At 47.3% G+C, this 25,566-nt stretch overlaps 1 protein-coding gene across 1 annotated transcript in view; it reads left to right on the forward strand.

Moving 5' to 3' along the window:
• Nucleotides 1–8,681: 8,681 nt before the first annotated feature.
• The window catches only part of LOC311312118 (thrombospondin-3a-like), a gene marked incomplete at both ends in the record, with an annotated part of 52,722 nt that continues 35,837 nt past the window's right edge, over nucleotides 8,682–25,566 (forward strand). The window contains 9 exon segments of the mRNA XM_084441988.1: nucleotides 8,682–8,762; nucleotides 14,243–14,312; nucleotides 14,592–14,671; nucleotides 18,581–18,673; nucleotides 19,458–19,643; nucleotides 21,079–21,155; nucleotides 22,693–22,850; nucleotides 22,986–23,218; nucleotides 24,097–24,106. Coding sequence (XP_084298114.1) covers nucleotides 8,682–8,762; nucleotides 14,243–14,312; nucleotides 14,592–14,671; nucleotides 18,581–18,673; nucleotides 19,458–19,643; nucleotides 21,079–21,155; nucleotides 22,693–22,850; nucleotides 22,986–23,218; nucleotides 24,097–24,106 — 988 coding nt within the window.

Here is a 25,566-nt window from a genome sequence, read left to right on the forward strand (position 1 = left end):
GGGGGGGGGTTGGCCAGTCTAGGTGCTTCTGTGAGGGAAGGCTAGTGTTTGGTCAGGTTGACGGTGGGGGGGGGGCGGTGGTGGGGGGGGGAGGTCGGTCAGTCTAGGTGCTTCTGTGAGGGAAGGCTAGTGTTTCCCACGCATCAGGTTTCCCTGCTCAAAGCTGTCCAGGCACAAAGAGATGTCTATGAGGAAGGTAGCGAGCAGTCTTGGTAACCATAGCCACGCTTGCTTTCTCCAGTGTGGAGGCTGAGTCTCTCTGAGTGTGTGTGTGTGTGTGTGTGTGTGTGTGTGTGTGTGTGTGTGTGTGTGTGCGCACTTTTGTTTGGCTTTTAGTGGATGCCACAAGACTCAAGTGGATATTTGTGGTCCTCTGAACCCCTTTCTCCCAAACCTGCGCATAGCCTGGGTCCAACCACATAGCCTGGGTCCAACCACATAGCCTGGGTCCAACCACATAGCCTGGGCCCAACAATGGCTCACTGATCTGAGCTGGATCCACGCTTATACACAACAGGAATGGGAGTCCAACGCAGCTCAACTCTGCTCTGAATTATAGATTTGGATGGCAATAACGCACGCTCTTCTTATCATGTATGTTTCGGACGGTTTCGTAAAGTAGCTCCGAAACTCCTCTTCATACAGCCGAAGCACTTGGACAGGGCAATGGAACTCCATCTTCTTTACGGGCAGCGAGATACGGCTGGACACACACAGACCGGCGCTTTGCTGGGGGCTGGTCCTTGTCGTCCAGCATCGCTATTTTGAGCACTGGTCACATTGTTGAAAGATGTGATAACCAAGTCTATCATGGCTATTTATATTAGTATTAATTCCCTCCAAAATGCGGACTCACCAAGGGCAGGCCGTTGGGCGCCGGGCCCAGGCTGTGTGTGGAGTAGAGCGGGATGTCGGAGCCGATGCGGTCGTAGGGGCTGAATCCTCGCCGTCTTCTCCGGCAGCACCACCACAGCGGCTGGGGGAGACAGGCCCACACCTCCGCGTTAGCGTCGCACGCTACGGAGACACCGATTGTATCACTATTGGACATATTTTTATAAAAATATTATAAATTATAATATATATGAAAAAAGGTATATGAGATATAGACCACTTAAAATACTGTAAGAGGTGATTCGCGTGCGTTACCCGAAATGCAGTGCGACTACTTCGGAACGCAGCGCCGTTGGGCAAATGCAGCGTTACCTTGGAAACTAATGGAACTTCCGGTGCAACAAGGCAATCATGCGGTCGGTTGGTGTGTCTGTAGCATGGATGGTCTGTAACTATTAATACATCCATGGTCTGTAGCTTTAGCGTTTTTATCAGCGCCAGATTTTGCAGCTTCTAAAAAGGCGAGACGCACCACATTGTCTGGCTGGCGCTATTCATTGCCAAGCGACAGAGTTGCCTATAACAATCCTATGGCACCTCCTCCGCGCTCCGCGGAAAAGTTACAATTCCATCCACAACAATGAAAAGCAACGTGCAAACAGTTGCTCACCAGCCCTGTGAAGAGTATGAGCAGCAGCAGGATGACCGCCGCCAGTACCAACAGAGCGATGGCCCATCTTGGGACCCCCTGCTGGACTGCGGCCTTGGTGGTGGTGGCGGTCACCCCTGAGGTCACGGTCGCCTCCGGTGGCATGTGGCCGGTGGTGTTCCTAGAGGGGGGCTTCGTAGGGGTCGTGGAGGAGGCGGGTTTGCTCGGGCTGGTCCGTGTCGTAGTCGTCCAGATGACAGTTGTGTGAAGGGTCTGCAGGGAGGCTGTGTGATTGGCTGAAAGGTGAGTAGTGGTCCCCGACTGGGGGATTGTGGTTCCCGCCATTGGACTATGAGTGGAGATATCTGTGCTATTCTTGTGGGTAGAATTAGTTGTAATGTTAATGGTTGGAGCACTACTTGTAATATTGGCTATATAGATAGTATTAATATTGGTTGAAGGGATAGTTGTATTATTGGTTGAAGGGATAGTAGTATTATTGGTTGAAGGGATAGTTGTATTATTGGTTGAAGGGATAGTTGTATTATTGGTTGAAGGGATAGTTGTATTATTGGTTGAAGAGATAGTTGTAGTATTGGTTGAAGGGATAGCTGTAGTATTGGTTGAAGGGATAGTTGTAGTATTGGTTGAAGGGATAGTTGTAGTATTGGTTGAAGGGATAGTTGTAGTATTGGTTGAAGGGATAGTAGTATTATTGGTTGAAGGGATAGTTGTAGTATTGGTTGAAGGGATAGTAGTATTATTGGTTGAAGGGATAGTAGTATTATTGGTTGAAGGGATAGTTGTATTATTGGTTGAAGGGATAGTAGTATTATTGGTTGAAGGGATAGTAGTATTATTGGTTGAAGGGATAGTTGTAGTATTGGTTGAAGGGATAGTTGTAGTATTGGTTGAAGGGATAGTTGTAGTATTGGTTGAAGGGATAGTTGTAGTATTGGTTGAAGAGATAGTTGTAGTATTGGTTGAAGAGATAGTTGTAGTAGTGGTTGAAGGGATAGTTGTAGTATTGGTTGAAGGGATAGTAGTATTATTGGTTGAAGGGATAGTAGTATTATTGGTTGAAGGGATAGTAGTATTATTGGTTGAAGGGATAGTTGTAGTATTGGTTGAAGGGATAGTAGTATTATTGGTTGAAGGGATAGTTGTAGTATTGGTTGAAGGGATAGTTGTATTATTGGTTGAAGGGATAGTTGTATTATTGGTTGAAGGGATAGTTGTAGTATTGGTTGAAGGGATAGTTGTATTGGTTGAAGGGATAGTTGTAGTATTGGTTGAAGGGATAGTTGTAGTATTGGTTGAAGGGATAGTTGTAGTATTGGTTGAAGGGATAGTTGTATTGGTTGAAGGGATAGTTGTAGTATTGGTTGAAGGGATAGTTGTAGTATTGGTTGAAGGGATAGTTGTAGTATTGGTTGAAGGGATAGTTGTATTGGTTGAAGGGATAGTTGTAGTATTGGTTGAGAGGATAGTTGTAGTATTGGTTGAAGGGATAGTTGTAGTATTGGTTGAAGGGATAGTTGTAGTATTGGTTGAGGAGTTAGTACTAGTATTGGTTGAAGGGATAGCTGTAGTATTGGTTGAGGGGTTAGTACTAGTTACTTGGCTTTCTCCTGCCCTTCCAGAGTGGGTATTGGTGGTATTTGGGCCAAACGAAGCCGATGACAGTGGTAACTGGGCCTTTGTTAGAATTTCACCTATAGGATGAAAGTACATGTGAATATAATGGGTTCTAGAATTGCTATTGGTTTGTAAGATGAAATAATCATTACAAAAATCCAATGATGAGAGCTTTGTTACCTACCGTTTGTGTAGCTGATGTTCAGATCGAGAATCTTGGGGGAATATTGACCGAGATTGTCGAGGAAGAGCCTTGTGACCTCGGCATCATTAAGGAACTCTGTCCTAAATAACAATGTTGAGTTTGCAATCACGGATCCTTTACTGCAGGAGTAAAGAAGAATCAATAAATACCTAGATTTGGAGATACAGTATATCAGAACATTTAATTGATTTCCTTTGGCAATGTAGATGACAAAACACAACAACCCCCTCCATAATACACCCCTCCGTACAAACGCATGGCCTTCCCTTCTACCTCACCTGAAGGTTATTTCAGCCACGCGTTCAAAATGAGCAGCTGATCCGAAGATGGCAGACAGCTGCAAGTCAAAGAAGCAGCCAGAGAGAACATTTGGTTGATACATACTAAGATGAGGTATTCATCTATAACGGTGAAGATTAGATTTTTATTTAAGATGATGTATACATCTACACCAATGAAGATTTGGTACATACTAAGATGACATACATCTATGACCATGCAGATTTGGTGCATACAAGGTGAAGTATACTGTACATTCAGGTTAACATCTAATAATGAGGAGGTCAGTCAGGGATGCGTTCCTGTCTGTGGGACAGATGCGGTCTCTGTCCTGGCCCTGACCAGACTGGGGCCTGGCCCGTATGAAGGACAGTCCTTGTCCTTTCTGTGTGGTCCTCTGGAGGAACCACAAGACAAGCTCGTCTCCTGACTTGTCCATTCCGTTTGAACCAATCACGAAGCCGCGTTTTTGGTTGTGTCTAGCTGACTGGGACTGCCCTGGTCAGAGAGAAACGTTGCGATCTCTGTACTCTTTCTCCCTCCGTACACGTTAAATAAATACCGACGGTCTGCACGAGCTCTCCTGATTGATTATTAAGGACGGTTGGTTTGATTTGTTCAACGATTTCAAGATTGGATTATTAATTTCTTCCATGATAGGCCTGTTCTTGGTCTATCTGAGAATTTGTCTGTGCTGTTTCCTTGTTGGATGAGCTGTGTGACGGAGATGAAGATCACACTCCCTTCTGAGAATATCCCAGTTTCTACTGGTCAGGGTGCAGTGGGTCTGTGCTGGGTGTGATGGCCAGGGCACCGTCATGGCTTACAGTAGATGACAAACAGCCATGATTTAAGGATTTTAAAATATAAAGATGACAGCGTGTTGAGTTGACGAGCAGAGAGCTATTAGCCAATTGCACAACTCCACTACTTCCTGAAATTAGACATGCTTCTCTATTTCCTGTCCTACACTATTGGATGAGGTGATTAATCAGGTGTGCCTGACTGCAGCACAATGATCAGGCACACCTGAATAATGATTTCATCCAATAGTGTGAGACAGGAAATAGAGAAGCATGTCTAATTTCAGGAAGTACTGGAGTTGTGTATATAGTGAATAACCTCTAGGAAAAGAATAAGACTGGTTGATTTGGTGATGAACCTCAATGTCACAAGGCAGCTGCTGTGACGTACCATGTGTTCCACCTCTTTCCTGAGGTGTTTGTAATCCTTTGAGTTTGGGCTCTTCAGGGACTCGTAGTAAATCCGGTTGGTGATTTTGACGCAGAAGTAGTAGCCGTACAGCGAACCGGGAACGGAGTTGCTACCATCGCCATCTGTTGACCTCCGTAACCGGGGAACAGGCACAACGCCTGTAAGGAACATGGTGCCTGTAGGAAATGACAGCCATTAAACTAGATACATGGAGATACCTCAGTCATCGCTTTGATTGAAAAAGGTCCATTGGAAAAAGATGCCGTGACAACGGAGTTCTGTTGCACATGATCAAATTAGCACAAAACTCAATTAAATCACTTTTCAGTTTGACTGAACATGGAAAAAACAACAAAGACATGCTATCTCCCTTCGTGTTCTTGTTAGCAAACTAACTGCTGCTGAACCTCTTCCACATTATCCATAGTATCAATAAAGATTGGCCTTGGCATTTTATTACATTATGAATTATTAATCCTCAAATTTCAACTGTTTAAATTCTAGAGTGCCAAACACACATTGTTCTTTCCAGCATACAGTTCAACTATTACAGTATTATAGATGTCTAACCAGGCCAGTAGAGTTCATCTATTACAGTATTATAGATGTCTAACCAGGCCAGTAGAGTTCATCTATTACAGTATTATAGATGTCTAACCAGGCCAGTAGAGTTCAACTATTACAGTATTATAGATGTCTAACCAGGCCAGTAGAGTTCATCTTAGCTCTTCTCAGGAATGTAAGGAAGCTCAAGTTTATTTTAGTCATGTTGAAACAGACCAAACCATTCTCAAGGCCAGTGAAGCCCCATGTTTGAGCCTCGTACAGTATCACTTCATCTGCCATTCTCTGCTCAAACTCATCTGGTTACGTCCGCCTTGCCGCAAACACAAGTTTCTGGTAACTGATAAAGTAATTCACACAAGTGTGTGTCTTCCTGTGTTATTCTGTGTTATTCTGTGTTATTCTGTGTTAGACTGTGCGGTCGGACGCCCAGAGCATCCAGCCAGGACCCCCAGGTTGATGGTTGGAGACCGGGCTAGGCCACGAAGGGATTTCCCAGTCTTTGCCTACCTTTGTGTCCTTGAGCAAGACACTCGTACACTTGTAACTTGCTTTGGATAAAAGGAATGTCCCGTATGACTGTGTGATGAAAGGAACCCTTTTTATGTCAACTGGATTAAGTGATCTTGATTTTGCCCTCTGACACTCATGCACATTTGTATTTATCATCTTACAGTCCAAACAAAATGCATGCATGTAACAGTTTATCCACTCCCCAAAAGATAGTAAGATAGATAGTGTACTGTAAATAGATCGATACTGTAGATTACTGTATCCTACCTGAAATGGCCAATATACAAATAATCCCAAACGGAATTATTTTTTGCATCATGTTTCAATTTGCAGGGTGAAAAAATTGTCCACAGCCGACAGTTAATCCTGTTCTTGGTGAAAGAAACGTGTGTCTGGGAGTCAGTGAGGAGAAAGGATGAATGGAAGGGTTCTTATAGGCAAGGTAACTGCAGGTGTAGTGAATGGACAGGTGTAGTGATGGGCGGGGTAGACAGATGGACCACTGTGTCCATTTGAGGATGAACAGGGCATGGTGCGCCCCCTAGTGGCTCTACACTAAATCTTACGCAGACTAACCTTGTGCTTGCATGCACGGGCCCACGGGCGGCTGTAATGTTTTCTTATTCCATTGAACACAGCATTCGGTTGTTTTCTGACCAGTTTTAGAAAGATACAGTCAATTTCAACCTGAACGATGAGATATAAAACAGAGAATCTGAATGTACTCACAAATATTCAAAATGTAATCAAATTCTAAGTAAACATAAAATCAATTCATTAATTGTGAATTATTCCAATTCTGGAATATGTAGGGGTGGGTCGTATACCCTCCTCCCTTGTTCTCTGTAAAGTGCATTGTGTTGCCTCTGGGTATGAAATGTGCTATACAAATAAAGCTTTGATTGATTGATTGATTGATTGATTAAAGATACCCAACTTAAATTGTATAAATCCAATATATTGCAGTGTTGTCTAGGAGCCAGTGTCTTTCCTCCTCCTGCTCACACATGTAAAAGCAGAAGAATCACCTCCATCACTGTAACAAAGGTGCACTTTGTTATCAATCCTTTACTGTTTGCACATTTATACTGTACACTTAGCCTATTGACTTATTACATCGTTTGCACAGCCGTTTTTGTAATAATTGCACCCTGAGTCCTGTCTGGATGGATGGAACCTGATCTCTCGAGGCAACACGCTCCTTTTGTCAATGAAGAGTCCAAAGAGGTGTTTGTTCTGGAGGCACATTTGACCGTCAGTCAAGCAGCAGATCAGAAATATGTTTTGGCCCTAGACCATTCAGTGCTTTATAAACCAACAGCAGTATTTTAAAGTCAGTTTGACAGACAGGAAGTCAGTGTAAAGACCTCAGAACTGGAGTGATGTGACCCACTTTCTTAGGCTTAGTGAGGACTTCTGAATCAGCTGCAGCTGTCTGATTGATTTTTTAGAGAGACCTGTAAACACACCGTTACAGTAGTCGAGTCTACTCAAGATAAACGCATGGACAAGTTTTTCCAGATCATGCTGAGACAAATCCTTTAATCCTTGATATATTCTTCAGGTGATAGTAGGCTGACTTTGTAATAGTCTTAATGTGGCTGTTGAAACTCAGGTCTGAGTCCATGACTACACCAAGATTTCTGGCTTGGTTTGTGGTTTTTAGCATTACTGATTGAAGTGGAGCGCTGACTTTTAATCGTTCTTCTTTGGCTCCAAAGACAATTACTTCCATTTAGTTTTTTGTTTAGTTCCCCAGGTGTCAGGGGAGTGTGTTTGGAGGGTCAGATGAAGATAGGGTGTGTGTTTATGGCCTGGAGTCGCTGGAGTTTCCCAGGTCCACCCCTCCCACCGTGTCCATCCTGGGATGTTCTCTGAAGTGAAGGAATCCATGAGCGTCCTGGACAGGGAAGTGAGTGGCCCCTGAATGAAGTGGGTGTAAGAACAGTGACAATCTTCAACCCCAGCTACGTCTCATATGTCAAGATCTACCCAGGTGGCTCTGAGGACACACAGCACAAGGTGGGCAGTGGGGTATTTATTCCGGAATTTAAGGTGTATTTGTCCAAGCGCCCATCTGACCATTTATCTGTATACACAGCTGAACTGGTGGCAGTCATGCTTGGGTTACAGTGGGTTGAGGAGGTCTGACCAGATAGCTACAGACTACAGGTGTGTACAGACTCCAACGCTGTGTTGGATAGTCTACAGTCAACTGTTAGGGAGGACTTACTTATAGACCTGTTTCACAGTTTGCTCAGACTGCACAGGGGGGGGGGGTGGATGTACAGTTCTGGGCTCCAGCACATGAGGGTGTACCAGGAAAAGAGTGTGCCGATACACCGGGAAAAGGTGCACTAATGAAGGATATGACAGGACTCGGACTGACCCACACAGGATTGGGTAGAACTTTATTTAAGATTGGAAAGAGGGGTAATAATAGGTGTGTGGTCTGTGGTGTGGACGAAAACGAGCACATTCTGTTACACTGTGCTGAGTTTGAGGGGGAAAGGAAGAGACTACGGGATGAAATCAGAGAGGCAGGATGAGATGGGAGTCTAAGGGGGTTATTGGGCAGTGAAGGTGAGGGGGTAGGGCCCAGCAGGAAGGCACTTTTCACATTCTTGGGTGTCACAGGGCTCTTGAAATGGATAGGATCTAGGATTGAACATGGTATTACACACTCTTGCAGGCTACAGTAGATGGCGGTGTGCACCTCTAAGCTGTTTGCGATCCGCCATAAAACCCAAAGAAGAAGAAGGTGAAGAAAGTGATGTATTCAAGATGGCTGCCCCCTGTGAGCTGTACTGTTGGGACGGCGATTGGGGTCTACCTTCAATAAATACGGAATGTTTGATTGTATTGGTAAGACATTACGATACAATTCCACCAGTAATACAGTTCAAACAAATCCGTTTTACCTGTGTTTGCTTGTTAGCTAGCTAGCTGTCAGTAGCATTATGATGAAGTGTGCTAGCGTTAGCTAGCTAGTGGCTGGTCTAGGATCTGTTGGGAGGGGACGGTCACTTATTTCAGTTTCCAAATGTTGGATCTACAGTCGTGCAATACAGCCATGCATCAGACTGGCTGATCAGATCAAATGGACCTTGAGAGAGGTATTGTGCAATTTCGCAATGGCCTGTGGTGGTCCTTATATGACCGAGAAGGAGGAGTGAGGGCAACCTGTTACCGAGTGAATTAAACTCACTCCTTATCCGCGCCATGGCTAGCTATCCTGGGCCTGGTACCTTGACCCAATACACGTCCGGGCGGTGAGCTCGCCCAGCGGGGGTCGCTGTGGTGTGTGAGTGAGTTTAGTGAGACTCACAGCAACCTGCTTGGTTCAGGTTTCATTGTTGAACAATGATTATTGTGAATGAATAGCATGCACTAGCTCAGGGGTGTCAAACTCTGGCCCGCGGGCCAAATTTGGCCCGCAGTGTAATTATATTTGGCCCGCGAGGCAATACCAAATGACTACTAGAGCTGGCCTGCCAGTATTCGATTTTGCATGTCTGCACTATTAAGTTATATATTGTATGGTAATAAGCGTTGCTTGTTCCATATTCAATGTTAAAGCAAAACTTGTTTGGGTCCATATTAAAATTTTCATTTGTTCAATGTTGGCCCGCGACTTTGTTCAAGTTTTAAATTTTGGCCCACTGTGTATTTGAGTTTGACACCCCTGCTCTAGCTAGACCAGTTCTGAATGTCCAGTAATTGTTGGTCCATGCCATGTCAGCTATAACGTTACTCTTATTCATGGCTGCACAAATATTTCAAGAAATAATTAATATTATTCCGAAATAATTTCCCCTCATTCCGATTGAAGGGAGGGTAGGTGAGTGGGGCTGGGTTCTTCCTGAAGTCTACAACCATCTCAACTATCTTAAAGGGGGAATCAAGTGGTTGAACGTGACACATGCCAGTTATCTTTAGGTGACGTAGAACAGAATATGCCCATCAATTGTGTTATTCAGTCATTTTTAAGTACTATAATACTGCTTTTAATATGCCCAAATTTCCCCCTCTACGAGTTCACCTCATTTTGTGGGCGTGTCAAGAGAACTGCCAGTCTATGATTGACAGTTTGGTAACCATGGCTACTGACCTGCTCGCAGAAGGCAAGGGGGAGTGCCAATTTTGTAAGTCTGACGTCAGACTTACAAGGGAGGTGAAAATGGCAGTTTAAAATCTAGTTTTCTAAAACAAAAAAAAACACACATTTAACACTTCCAGAGTGTTCACACAATGCCTCCAAGTCCAAATACCATGAAAACCCCCAGAAAGTCGCACTGAAACGGACGTTTGAGATCATCTAACTTCCGTAGTTTGATTTCTGACGCAAACAAGCTATGAGGGTGGGACATATGTTTAGAGGAATTTGATTGGAACATTGACAAGTGGACGGGTTTTAAGAACTTTAGACAGATTCGATAGAAGGATAGCGTTGATTGACGGGTGGATGTCGTGAGATTATTGGCCTAAAATCTAAGGTACCTGTTGTCGTCATTGCACGTGACCTACCGTTTTCCAGGAAGTAAGAAATTAAATACTTTGATATAAGATTACAACAAAAGTAGAATTTTGTATTTTTTTTTACATTCATCGTTGAATAGGTGAACACTATGACCAATTATGTGAACCAAAATGGGACAGAATGCTTTTTTCATTTCAGTGCGACTTTAAAAGACGATGAAAGATGAAATCTCCCAAAATATTTGTAACCTCCCTATAATCGTTTCTCTGATAATTACAATTACAGCCAATGGATGCAGCTATGTATATTTTCTTTTTAAACAACAGTTGTTTTTTTTAAATCATAGATTATATAGTGACTTGCTTAAAAAGTTCCACAAAGGGACTGCGGTATTTTGAGCCATAAACCATGTGATCGCTGGGACCTTGTTCCTCCTGGTTGACGTAACCCTGCTTATACGGGTCTCTGGCTGGGCCTCCCCCAGGACCACACCTGGCCCCCGCTCACAGGAAACCCCTGCTAGGGCCATCATGGTGTCGTTGTCACGGCAACGCCGAACACAGGCCCCAACGTCTACGTGGGCCCTGTAGTTTTGTGGACTTTTCTTTTTTTTCTTCCCCCTTTCGCTTAACATTCTTCCAGTGTAAAACCCGACCCTGATTGTGGTCGTCTAGGAACACACGGCCACCCAGCGTCTCATGTAGCACCGCGTAACCCGCCATCTCTCCGCTGTGCATGATCGATGCTTCCACCGGCCTCTCGTGGCGGCTTGTATTACCTCACAGACCGGGAAAAACCCGCACCGAGCGTCGGAAGCTAGCTTTTCCTCTCCTGGCTCGTTGAAAATGATTAAACAAATTTCAAACGTTTATTTTGGACTTGTGTCTCACTGGAGGGAATGAGATGAGAGACAGATCTGGAAAAAGACTTTCCTCCCCATCTCATGCGCTCTGCGTTTGTGGTTGGAAAAATGCGCATCTTGAGTTATGTCCTCGAGTGGGCTCCCCCGACCACGACCTGACTACTGCTCCCCCAACCACGACTTGACTACTGGGCTGGAGGCATGTTAGCGGCACATCATGTTCTTGGACAAACTCTTGCCTGGAAATGAGCAATTTCTCTTTGTTTTTCCAGAATGGCTGCTTACATGTCGGTGCTGTTGGCGGTGGAGAAGATGTGTGTCAGAGTGGCTGTTAGGATAGTTTTTTTCCATTTGGTGAACAGCCACTGTGTCTTGACTGTTAGGGTTAGGCTCCCTGTCCCCTACCTCCCAACACACACACACACACACACACACACACACACACACACACACACACACAAACCATTCACCAACAGTTTATTAATTAGCCTAATATTTCAGTGTAAACAAGCTTGCCGCATTAGAGCATAACGTAGATATAAATACATAATAAATAAAGACATGCATATAAACCTGTCCAGTGATTGGTCCAAGATGACACATTCAACCCAACTATACGATTTAATTTAAACTCAACAATGTTATCGCCACCATCTGCCTTTCCTGTTATAAGGAAATTACATAACCTTTCAGAGGGAGAGCGCCTTGTTACATTCCTCACATGGGAAATCTGTTGCCGTAGTTTTATTATGAGGCGCTGATGGAAAATCTATCTTGGCAGTGATGTAGCATAGATGTCTGACTTTAGCCTCTCAACTTTGTGAGTGACATTTGTAGATGTTAGTGTTGAGAAAGCGAGTGTTAGTGGAACTCCTCTTGGCCCTCTTATCTTATAAGAGCCTATAGGCTGGACCCACAGAGGGTGTTGTGGGTAATTTGCGATATTCCTTATTGATCTACTGTTATTATTGATCTACTAGCTTACTTATTGTCCATAAACACGCTATTAGGAAAAGTATTTTTTTTTAGTCTGGATCCTGTGGTATTAGTACATATGAATCATATGATACCAGATTTTTTTTGCTCTTCATTAAAATGAGTCAAATCAGCTTTAGAAAGATAGTTATCAACTTTATTGATTTGCTATTTAAGCAAACATCTTTCTATGCATTTTACAAAATAATATCTAATTCTCATTCACTATTGGGAAAAATTACATTTTCTTAGCCTGGATCCTTTGGTAAGCTATTACATATAAACGGAGGTGTGATTTTAACCATTTCAACTGAGTTACCCAACAAAATGCATGAATGCACAGAGGCCTGTGCTCTTGACTACCCTTTCTAGTTGTTTAATAAGCTGTTGTGTGTTGTTTGAGAGGCCTGGGCGCTGTGGAGGTGATGGTAGGATACCTGCCTCTCCGCAGAGGGCCGTTTGAGTCTGAGGTGTCCTGGGCCAGCTGAAGGAGGGAGTGTGAGCGCTCCAGGACACTGGAAGAAATTACCCCGATTTTCCGTGACGTGTCGTTCCGCTCGGGCCGTCTGCAAGCTCAGTCAGGTCTGTCTGCTGAACTCTGCCAAACCTCTTTTAATGGAATGTCATTTTAAGTCGTGTCTATTACACAGACGGTCATAAACGTAGCTGTCCACGTTTGCACTGTGGGTCTGCGCTGCGTGTCCTCAGACGCTTCAGGCCTTTGGGCAACACTCGGTTTCAATGCGGTCGCAGGACCACAATGCTACCAGCTCCACGATCTGACCCTCGTTTGAGAATGTTGAGTGAAGCTTTGAAAATAAGGATTTGGCTCTAGTCTTTCCCCCTCTGACTGTGTTCAGCCGAGGCTACTAACGTTAAGACGCTGTCGTGTCTGTAGGAACAGTCTCTTACTCCAAACGGTCTCTCTTAGATACCACTCCCCCTAGCACTCTGTGGTCCAGGCTGCACTTGTGCTCAAGGGAGCCGAGCCTGTTTGGGCAGACCAAGTTTCCACCACCATCACAGGTTTGGTTAGTGAAAGAATCACATAGTTTCTAAAGGAAGGAATGGTTGAGTTGTTTTTGTCTACTCTGTATGTCTACGCCAATCCAGGCCAGATGAGAAACGTATGGTTTGGTTCATACCAGCTCGAAAAGGCTTTCATAGCGTCACCCCCAGGCTACTCTCATGGTGTCCTGGAAGCCATTACCTCGTCGTAACCTTTATTTGACCCCTGTGTTGATGCAGCCTGGTTGTCTCCTACCCTGGGGTCCCTCAGAACAGACGGGGGGTCTGCTGGAGCTCAGTGTTCATCTAGAGGAGTCGCCCTCTTATTCCAGGCCGTGGTTCTGATGGTAAATAGACTGCACTTATAGAGCGCTTCTCCACCTTAGCGGCACGCAAAGCGCTTTACAATGGCCTCTCATTCACCCATTCACACACACATTCACACACCAATGGCGGTAGCTGCCATGCAAGGTGCTAACCTGCTCATTGGGAGCAATTTGGGGTTAGGTGTCTTGCTCAAGGACACAGCTGACCCTTCGATCTTTGAACGACCCGCTCTACCAACTGAGCTACAGCCGGGAGTTGTGTCTGCTCCTCCCTGTTGGACAGCGAGCGCTGAAGAGTTCGGCATGATTGAGATACGCAAGTCCTCCCTCCACTTTTAGATGTCTGTGGAATATTTTTATTTGAGGGTTAAGTCTTATAAAAGGCAGTGGGGAGTGTGACCTAATAATAACACCAAAGGAATGGATTGTTAACTACTTAGGCTTAACATTAGAATGCTTGTTTGCATCCTGGTCACTGTCATGGTGAACTATATTGCAACTCTTGAAAGTTGTAAAAATGAGTGACCTTTACGCTGTTCTGTTCACTAGCCTTTGTATCACTATCCAGTTGAGGTACTGGGGAAAGAACTTGAACTTTATTAAGGAACGCTTGCTTGGTCACATTGCATCAATGCACTTTAATGATTTCTAACCAACAGGAGCTGACTTTTCCTAATCTCTGTGTACCCTGTAGGCATATGCAAAGTTTGCTGGCGCACCACTCAAACTTCACAAGAACGCCAACCCCTGGAGAAGTCCCACAGGTAAGATGCTACTATCTTTATCCATCTGTTTCTCCCTCTGCATTGGGTGTTTTTGTACAATTCGAGGTGTTTCCAGATGTTAGTTATCTTCTCTGTATTATGCTGTCATGTTTCCAGAGCTAGTTGGTTCTCTTCTCTGTCTTGTGTGAGGAGATGCTGTCCCCCCCCCCCCCCGCCCCCTCCTCCCTCAGGCCAGTCCAGCGTAACGGTCACGCCAGGCTGGTCGCAAGTCAGCGGTGTTGCCTTTTGATGTGTGCGTCTCGCCCCCCTTCCCTGCAGGGTCCCTGCCCGCCCTGAAGACCAGCCAGAACGGGAGTCTCTCGCGCCCCAGTGACATCATCATCCACCTCAGGAAACAGGTGCCCCGCTGTCCGCCTGCCCCCGTGCCAAAACACAGGCCCTGACCCTCACCCTCACCCTAACCCTCACCCTGACCCTGACCCTCACCCTCACCCTCACCCTCACCCTAACCCTCACCCTCACCCTCACCCTGACCCTGACCCTCACCCTGACCCTGACCCTGACCCTCACCCTCACCCTAATCCTAACCCTAACCCTCACCCTCACCCTAATCCTCACCCTCACCCTCACCCTCACCCTCACCCTCACCCTAATCCTCACCCTAACCCTCACCCTCACCCTCACCCTCACCCTCACCCTCATCCTCACCCTCACCCTCACCCTCACCCTCACCCTAATCCTAACCCTCACCCTAACCCTCACCCTAATCCTCACCCTCACCCTCACCCTAACCCTCACCCTAATCCTCACCCTCACCCTCACCCTAACCCTCACCCTCACCCTAACCCTCCTAACCCTCACCCTCACCCTCACCCTCATCCTAACCCTCACCCTCACCCTAACCCTCACCCTAACCCTCACCATAATCCTCACCCTAACCCTAACCCTCACCCTCATCCTAACCCTAACCCTCACCCTCACCCTCACCCTCACCCTCACCCTCACCCTCACCCTCACCCTCATCCTAACCCTCACCCTCACCCTAATCCTAACCCTAACCCTCACCCTCACCCTCACCCTCACCCTCACCCTGACCCTCACCCTGACCCTCACCCTCACCCTCATCCTCACCCTCACCCTCACCCTCCCTGTCTCCAAACCGCAGCTTCCACCGTTACCTGGTGGAAGTCAACCCGATTCAGATCAGATTAAGGAGGGTGTTTTGGAACAGGCGAGCAGCGGAAAGAGTCGGTCTGTAGACCAACAAGCACTAAAGTCTGAAGTCTTCCAGTGGACACGGACCGTCCACATACCGTTAGAGAGTTAACTAACAGTCCCCATACCGTTAGAGAGTTAACCAACTGATCTGGACACAACAACCACCAACTGTTTATCACTTTGACCTAGATTCCCGTTGAGAAAGCCCAGTCTCTCCCTGTCTCTCTCTCAGCCCAGTCTCTCCCTGTCTCTCCCTCAGCCCAGTCTCTCCCGTTCTCTCTCTCTCAGCCCAGTCTCTCCCTGTCTCTCTCTCAGCCCAGTCTCTCTCTCAGCCCAGTCTCTCCCTGTCTCTCTCTCCTCCCAGTCTCTCCCTGTCTCTCTCTCAGCCCAGTCTCTCCCTGTCTCTCTCTCAGCCCAGTCTCTCCCTGTCTCTCTCTCTCAGCCCAGTCTCTCCCTGTCTCTCTCTCAGCCCAGTCTCTCCCTGTCTCTCTCTCAGCCCAGTCTCTCCCTGTCTCTCTCTCCTCCCAGTCTCTCCCTGTCTCTCTCTCAGCCCAGTCTCTCCCTGTCTCTCTCTCTGCCCAGTCTCTCCCTGTCTCTCTCTCAGCCCAGTCTCTCTCTCAGCCCAGTCTCTCTCTCAGCCCAGTCTCTCCCTGTCTCTCTCTCAGCCCAGTCTCTCCCTGTCTCTCTCTCAGCCCAGTCTCTCCCGTTCTCTCTCTCAGCCCAGTCTCTCCCTGTCTCTCTCTCCCTGTCTCTCTCTCAGCCCAGTCTCTCCCTGTCTCTCTCTCTCAGCCCAGTCTCTCCCTGTCTCTCTCTCAGCCCAGTCTCTCCCGTTCTCTCTCAGCCCAGTCTCTCCCTGTCTCTCTCTCTCAGCCCAGTCTCTCCCTGTCTCTCTCTCTCAGCCCAGTCTCTCCCTGTCTCTCTCTCTCAGCCCAGTCTCTCCCGTTCTCTCTCTCAGCCCAGTCTCTCCCTGGTCTCTCCCTGTCTCTCTCCCAGCCCAGTCTCTCCCTGTCTCTCTCTCAGCCCAGTCTCTCCCTGTCTCTCTCTCCCTGTCTCTCTCTCCCGTTCTCTCTCTCAGCCCAGTCTCTCCCTGTCTCTCTCTCCCTGTCTCTCTCTCAGCCCAGTCTCTCCCTGTCTCTCTCTCAGCCCAGTCTCTCCCTGTCTCTCTCTCAGCCCAGTCTCTCCCGTTCTCTCTCAGCCCAGTCTCTCCCTGTCTCTCTCTCAGCCCAGTCTCTCCCTGTCTCTCTCTCAGCCCAGTCTCTCCCTGTCTCTCTCTCAGCCCAGTCTCTCCCTGTCTCTCTCTCAGCCCTGTCTCTCTCTCCCTGTCTCTCTCTCAGCCCAGTCTCTCCCTGTCTCTCTCTCAGCCCAGTCTCTCCCTCTCTCTCTCAGCCCAGTCTCTCCCTGTCTCTCTCTCAGCCCTGTCTCTCTCTCAGCCCAGTCTCTCCCTGTCTCTCTCTCAGCCCAGTCTCTCCCTGTCTCTCTCTCAGCCCTGTCTCTCTCTCAGCCCAGTCTCTCCCTGTCTCTCTCTCAGCCCAGTCTCTCCCTGTCTCTCTCTCAGCCCAGTCTCTCCCTGTCTCTCTCTCAGCCCTGTCTCTCCCTGTCTCTCTCTCAGCCCAGTCTCTCCCTGTCTCTCTCTCAGCCCAGTCTCTCCCTGTCTCTCTCAGCCCAGTCTCTCCCGTTCTCTCTCTCAGCCCAGTCTCTCCCTGTCTCTCTCTCAGCCCTGTCTCTCTCTCAGCCCTGTCTCTCTCTCAGCCCAGTCTCTCCCTGTCTCTCTCTCCCGCTCCACCACTTCCCACCAGAGCTCAATTAAATGCACACTTAGCTGATGCCCAGATGGAATCCATTAAGAGGGATGCTTACTTCCAGTCCCCCCGTTGTGGGTGGGGGTCGAGAGCTCCAGTCCCCCCGTTGTGGGTGGGGGTCGAGAGCTACTGTCCCCCCGTTGTGGGTGGGGGTCGAGAGCTCCAGTCCCCCCGTTGTGGGTGGGGGTCGAGAGCTACAGTCCCCCCGTTGTGGGTGGGGGTCGAGAGCTCCAGTCCCCCCGTTGTGGGTGGGGGTCGAGAGCTCCAGTCCCCCCGTTGTGGGTGGGGGTCGAGAGCTACAGTCCCCTCGTTGTGGGTGGGGGTCGAGAGCTACAGTCCCCCCGTTGTGGGTGGGGGTCGAGAGCTACAGTCCCCTCGTTGTGGGTGGGGGTCCAGAGCTTCTGCGGGCTGGAAGTCAGGGAACCACAATGCAAAGCAGATTGATAAGGGCTTTGGTGGGGACATGAGCGACTGTGGAAACCTTGTGTCGGGATGAGATCATCCCTAGAACAGTCGAACCCGGAGGGGAGTCATTGATTCGTCCAGTTCATTCACACAGTCGGCTGGATAATGTAAAAGAAACAGTAATTATCTTAGCGTAGTGCGTCTGGGCCTAGTTCCACATCTACAAATTAACACCTTTTTATGTAACACTGAACCACAAAGGGTTCCCACTAGAACGTGGACGCGGTTCTACTTCCTGTAGGCGGTGAGGACGAGCCCCTCTTCGTTCTCCGGCCTGGTTCTTCGTTCTCCGGCCTGGTTCTAGAGTTCCTTCAGACTTGGCGGGAACCACTCGACTCTAACACCTAGACGACCAGGAAGCCCATCAAAACTTAAATTAGTAACCTTTCCTTGTGTTTTTTTGGAACGGGTTTCTGGAGAACGTTATTGTTTGTGTAATCGGGCCAAAGCTGCCTTGGCTGTTGTTGTAGAGGGGCTGTTGTTGTAGAGGGGCTGTTGTTGTAGAGGGGCTGTTGTTGTAGAGAGGCTGTTGTTGTAGAGGGGCTGTTGTTACAGAGGGGCTGTTGTAGAGGGGCTGTTGTTGTAGAGGGGCTGTTGTTGTAGAGAGGCTGTTGTTGTAGAGGGGCTGTTGTTACAGAGGGGCTGTTGTAGAGGGGCTGTTGTTGTAGAGGGGCTGTTGTTGTAGAGAGGCTGTTGTTGTAGAGGGGCTATTAAAGACATGTAGAGCAGCAGGACTGGTCCAGCGCTGGTCTGTCTGCGCCTGGTTGCTGTGGTGATGTTAATGACCGGTGTGCAGCGTTGAGACGGACGATCCTGTTTTATCAGAAATACAACGCAGACTACGACCTGTCGGCCAGGGAGGGCGCCGACACGCTGGCGTTCACCTCGTACCTGGAGGAGAAGCTGATGCCAGCGCTGGTGAGGATCTCACACCTTTTCCTCAATAATGAAAGAGTGTAAAGAGAGAAACTAAACTTCCCTAGTACTACAACCATCCTCCCTCCTAAGCACCTGTTGTATTTTAGATTGCTAGTCTTGCACTTTGCCTTCAGCACTAGATTTTGCTCTTAGTCACTTGTTTTAGAAAGAAGATGCACTTGTGAGTTCTGGCAAGTAGTAGTACACTGGCTTTTCCTACGTTAAGTGCAGTTGTTGGATAAAAGCGTCTGCTAAATGACTGTAATGTAATGAACGATCGCCCTTTGGTGTCACATTTCATATTCCTCTCGTTCATTCTCTGTTCCTATGATGTCCCAGTCTTGTCATTATCTATGTATATAATCTAGGGCTGGGTTTAAAAAATCGATTCATCGATTCTGAATCAAATGATTCAGAATCGATTCATGAATCCCAAAATCAATCTTTTATTTAATGAATGAATGAATAAATTAAAGAATTAATAGTTCATTAATTCATTCATTTTTGGAAATCAGTATCGATACCCAGCCCTAGTATTGATGTGTTGCATAACTTGGCAGTCATGTTATTAAGGTTACAGCTAAAAAAAACAAACAGATTTTAGTAACACTAACCGAATTGATATTGAATCGAATCGAATCGAATTGAATCGTGATAATCGATTCTGAACCTTGTGAATCGGAATCGAATCGATTCTTGAAATTCGAATCGATACCCAGCCCTACTATAATCTATATATATAATCTATGTATATAATCTCTCTCCTCCCCTGCCGGGGCTCTAGATCTACTGTCTGTGGATCGATCCCAAGAACTACAGCCAGGTGACGGGTCGGTGGCTGGCCGACCACATGCCCTTCCCTCTCAACCTCTTCCTGCCCGGGCACCTGCAGCGCCGCCAGCAGGAGAGGCTCCGCCTGGTCCGCGGGGGCGTGGCCCCGGAGGCCGAGGAGGAGGAGCCAGAGAAGGAGGTGAGTTGAGGTGAAGACGGTCGGGACCCTGAGCCGCTCTCGGACCGCGAGCGTTTCTACACGTTGATCGCGAGGTAACAAAATCAGGGCAATAATATCGGGCTTCAAAACTATTTCCCGAGTTCCCATCAGATCAGGGAATATTCTTTCATTTGAGTTCCCATCAGATCAGGGAATATTCTTTCATTTGAGTTCCCATCAGATCAGGGAATATTCTTTCATTTGAGTTCCCATCAGATCAGGGAATATTCTTTCATTTGAGTTCCCATCAGATCAGGAATATTCTTTCATTTGAGTTCCCATCAGATCAGGGAATATTATTTCATTTGAGTTCCCATCAGATCAGGGAATGTTCTTTCATTTGAGTTCCCATCAGATCAGGAATATTCTTTAATTTGAGTTCCCATCAGATCAGGGAATGTTCTTTCATTTGAGTTCCCATCAGATCAGGAATATTCTTTAATTTGAGTTCCCATCAGATCAGGGAATGTTCTTTCATTTGAGTTCCCATCAGATCTGGGAATATTCTTTCATTTGGTCGGGGGTTTTACCAAAGCCAGGCAGAGGTGATGGTATTTAGCAACAACATTGAAAATGTGATCTAGTCATTTGCAGGTTAGACCAGGCATTACCTCACAACGCTCATAAAACACCAGGTCTATGAACTGAGATGAGTTATCAAGAGAAGAGAGAGGAATGTGTGAATAGTGCCCTTGGGGGAGCAACAGGGAGCCGGCGTGTTGAGGGAGCCGGCGTGTTGAGGGAACCGGCGTGTTGAGGGAAATGGCGTGTTGAGGGAACCGGCGTGTTGAGGGAACCGGCGTGTTGAGGGAACCGGCGTGTTGAGGGAACCGGCGTGTTGAGGGAAATGGCGTGTTGAGGGAGACGGCGTGTTGAGGGAGTCGGCGTGTTGAGGGAAATGGCGTGTTGAGGGAGACGACGTGTTGAGGGAACCGGCGTGTTGAGGGAACCGGCGTGTTGAGGGAACCGGCGTGTTGAGGGAAATGGCGTGTTGAGGGAACCGGTGTGTTGAGGGAGCCGGCGTGTTGAGGGAACCGGCGTGTTGAGGGAACCAGCGTGTTGAGGGAGCCGGCGTGTTGAGGGAGGTGTGGATGTGGGGCATGGCTCAGCAGGCGAGCCGATGCGTGTTGCGGGCACCTGGAGGAACATCCCTCATCGCCGCCCCCCCCCCCCTCCCCAGAGCCCATGATGTCATGGTTTATATATGGTTGCCATGGGATCTGAAGTGGAATGTTGGAGGATGTCTGTCAGAGCGTTCAGGTTCTTTGTTTTGGTGTCGGTCAAGCGTGGGATGAGGATGGTAGTAGATCAGCGCCTGGATGAAGCTCGGAGCAGCTCAGTCAGGATGGGGGGCTCGTTCATTATGGTTGAAAGGTTGTTGTTTTTATAACCCTTATTCCCCCCCCCCCTCCAGCTGTACTCAGACGCTCTGGAGTGCATGAATCTGCTGTCTCAGCGCCTGGGCTCCAACAAGTTCTTCTTCGGAGACTCGTAAGTTCTAAAGGAATAGCAGCCGCCTCTGCTGTCTATTAAATATCAGTGAATAAATCTGTGACCCGTACAGCAAACTCTGCAGGGCTGCACATGTACAGCATTACTCACAACACCAGGCGCAGCTAAATCCACTGAATCTGTTACGATTCACCATTCAAATCACCTCCGGCGTACACCACAAATCGAAACAAACATGCCCACTACCCGTAACTGAATTAAGTCAACAGTGCCAACTATCTGACTGTAGATAAGATTTAGCTTTAAGATTTATGCCCTGTCAAAATGCACTTGCCATGCCAGTTGCATTCCTCTTTCCATTATATTCCTCTTCTGTAGCCGACCTGAACATCCGGTTGTGATCGCTAATGTTGTTAGCATACTGTGACTGGAGGAGAACATAGCAAAATTTAGCATCACGGCTAGCAGACGTTTTCTGACTGCGAATGAAGTAGAAATATTTTCGGTTCATTATGAGACTGTGGCGGGACATGAAACTAGTTATTTTATATAGCTAGCTAGAGATATTGGCCACCATTTTACAACTTGTTTAATTTATTTTGATGAATATGTAGGCGACCATCACCACCATAACAGGTAACACCGCACAGGTAAGATAGCTATACAGGGTTCCTACAGTCATGGAAATCCGGGGAAAGTCATGGAATTTGAAATGTAATTTTACAGGCCTGGAAATGTTGTGAAAAAATGATAAAATATCCTAAAAGTTCTGGAAAAGTCATGGAAATGTGAAATTTACCTGACATGGTTCTAGCAATTAGTGTTGTTTGTAAGATCATCACATTTGTCAAGTTGTAGTCCTTTATGCTCTCAATTGCACCAAACATCTCAAGCTTACTTTATTATAGTAGTTGTAAGGCTAGTTTAGCCATTAAAATGCAGAAATATAGTCATAGAAATTTGTTATCGAAAAATGTGGTGATGTGTCCCTTCGGTCGTGAAGCCGTTGTGTGTCCCTTCAGTCATGAAGCCATTAGCTGTGTTGGGAATCGCTCCCTCGTTCCCTCACTCCCTATTCCCTATATAGGGTTCACCATGTAGTGAACTACCTAGGGAACGGAGAAAATGTAGGGTACATGCACTGTTCCCTGCAAATCAAGAAGAATTGTGGGTAATAAATAGTGGACTATATAGGGAACCAGAATTCCGTGGAGAATTCGGACACTACAAACAAAATGGCTGACGCCCTATATAGTGCGCTATATAGTGAATAGGGAGCGATTCCGAACACAGCTACTGTGTGTCCCTTCAGTCATGAAGCCATTGTGTGTCCCTTCAGTCATGAGCTGTTGTGTGTCCCTTCAGTCATGAGGACGTTGTGTGTCCCTTCAGTCATGAGCCCGTTGTGTCCCTTCGGTCGTGAAGCTGTTGTGTGTCCCTTCAGTCATGAGGACATTGTGTGTCCCTTCAGTCATAAGGACGTTGTGTGTCCCTTCAGTCATGAGCTGTTGTGTGTCCCTTCAGTCATGAGGACATTGTGTGTCCCTTCAGTCATGAGCCCGTTGTGTCCCTTCAGGCCTTCATCTCTGGATGCTTTTGTCTTCGGCCACCTGGCGCCCATCCTGAAGATGAAGCTGCCCAATCCCAAGCTCCAGCAGCACCTCAAATCCCTCCACAACCTGACCCACTTCTGCTCCAACATCCTGGTCCTTTACTTCCCTGGCGTCGGCCAAGGTGAGTCACATTAGCATTATATGATCATTTATTCAATAAAAACATGTATGTAAATGTTTACTGATTGGTTTCTCATGCATTTTCTCAAGTCGTTTTTTCTAAACTTTTAGTTCTTGTCGTTGATGGTGTTCACAGAAAGCTCCAGTCGCTGGGTGTCCTCCCAGCCAGAAGGAGGCGACGTCCACCACGTGCCCAAGAAGCGGCGCAAGCAGCTGCTGTCGGTGGTGGTGGCCCTGGGCGCCATGCTGAGCTACGCCCTCCTCACCGGAATCGTGTCCATCCAGCAGGCCCAGCAGGAGGCGCTAGACCAGCGCTCCCTGGCAGGACGCTCACACTCCTCCCTGGAGGAAGAGGAGCAGGAGCAGGAGGAGGAGGGCTGATTGGGAGGTGGAGGTGGAGGTGGAGGTGGAGGTGGAGGTGGAGGTGGAGGTACAGACCTGTCACCTGCCTCCCATCCCTCGCCTCCTGCCTGACCGCTGGGCTGGTTCTGGACTGGGCCTTGGAGGTACTGTATGAGGTCATGTCTGGACCTTTATATCATAGAGAAGGGAGAGGTGGAGAGCCGGTGGATAGAACTGCTAACGAGCTCGTTAGTGCTTTACTGGGCGCCAGGTTTCAAGGGACGTCTTCTATCGGAGACATTTCCATTAGTTAATGTTGAATCTCTCAGCGCACGATAATTAATCATAATCAACTATAATCATCTAATCATCATTCCAGAAACAAACACGCTGAGATTCTCATCATTCCAGAGCGTTGCTTACATCACCCTGCTTGCTTCTGCTTGCTTCCCTTATTATGTTCACTCTGTCTTTTTATACTGAGGGAACATTTGTTTTTATACTGAGGGAACATTTGTTTGTTTGTGAAAATATATGTAATCATTGTTTCTTAATTGAGCAGCACTTTTCATATTGAGCACTTGCCAAAGTATCCACTGCTGCATGTCCTCCTTAGTAAACTGTTATTTACAGTAGGGACTTGGTCCCCTGCATTTAGCAGTAAACTGTTTTGTTTAGGGACTTACACTAAGAATGTATCCTCAAACCCCCCAGTAAGGGGTACAGTTTGTAGTGAAGCAAGGTGCACCTGTGGCTGCTGTTGTAAACTCGTCATATTCCTTCATCGCACCAAAGTAATCATTCAACGAAGGAAACGGGGAAGTGCATGTCAGGACGGTAAATCACTTTTACGTTCATAAATCTTCTCCTTGTGTGAGTGTCTCAGTGCTCCTGGCGTGTCTCAGTGCTCCTGGCGTGCTGATGAGGCGTATGACGGCGCATTCCATATCCATCACCGACCCGGGTGACGTGTGACGGCCGTGTCAGACTCGCTGGCTTCCTGCACTAACAAAAAGAGGCTCACTTGACAAGCCATCATTACTCTGTGTCTGCTGGAAATAGTTGTGTTTTTTTTATTCCCTTCATTGACCAAATAAGGAATGCCACAATAGGCTACATCAACCGTTGTGTTTGACTGCCTTGAGATGCCACAATGCTATTAGCATGGCTGTTGAAGACTGGCAATGGGACGTTCATTATTTTGAGAATAAGATTAAATACCAAACTGTACATAGTTAGTTACATGTAGGCTGTATTTTCTTAAGAATAATTTATGGTTGAATAAATGGGCCTAACTTCAAATTGTGTTTGTGGGTTTGTGTTTTTGCTCGGCCGTGTGTGTACGTCGTGACTGGCGAGGAGAAGAGCTTCATGCGCTCCCGGCGCGCATCGCGAGACCTGGCTGAGACGCGCCGCCATGACAGGTGGAACGCGCAAAGTCGCTGACACAATCCAGCATTTAGATGAAAGTAATTAATGGGTGCATCTCAACTCTGGTGTAAATTAGATGTTTCTGTTTTTCTCCTGGTAAATTGAAAGGGAGGGACACTGAAGCCCCCCCCCCCCCCTCCGCCCCCTGCGAACTCCCATAGACGGATTATGAAATGATGGGCCCCTGGGCACAGACACGTAAAGGGCCCCCCCCCCCACCCACATTTCATTTATCGCCTTTTGAATTTTCCCAATGAGACGGCATACAATTAGCCTATAATTTGAGAAAAATCACAATGAATGAATGACTAAGCCCTTTGACTATGCTACAAGAAAGGGCCCCTGAGCTCTTGGGCCCCTGGGCCTGGGCCCAGTAGACCCGTTTGGTAATATGTCTTTGCCCCCCCCCCCCCCCCCCCTCCTACCCCGATAACTCCTGTGACCACCTGGACCCTGGAGACGCAGCTGCGCATGACGCCATCGCCCAGGAATGTCCAAATTGGCTCCTGTTCACTCAGGGGTTTTTGTGTTTTGTGTTCCCCATAGGAACGCACCCCCATACACACGCGCGTACCCGTACCACGACTCAAAGTAGGCTAACTCACTTGGCTCTCAGTGAAATCTCTCAGGGCCGAGTTTAACGGCCTTAAAAATGATCCGGGAATGAATTCCCGTCTCGAGAGTTTGGAACAAATGTTTGTAGCGGTTTGCTTTCTTTTTCCATGGGTCTATAACGCAGCACTAGGCTATAGGCGGGTCAGTAGCAGTCATGGTACCTCGACCACCATGGGTCATAACAGCCTGTTCAACCACTAGTTACACAACACCGTTTCTTATTCTTTTAATCAGGAAAAAGTGAAACATTGCAAACTGCGTCTCGTGTGCATTGTGACATGTGGCAACAATGACTGGGCCTGTTTCACCTCTCACGGTCCAATAAAGAG

This window comes from Borostomias antarcticus (assembly GCF_949987555.1).
Source record: "Borostomias antarcticus genome assembly, chromosome: 8".
Lineage (NCBI taxonomy): Eukaryota > Metazoa > Chordata > Actinopteri > Stomiiformes > Stomiidae > Borostomias > Borostomias antarcticus.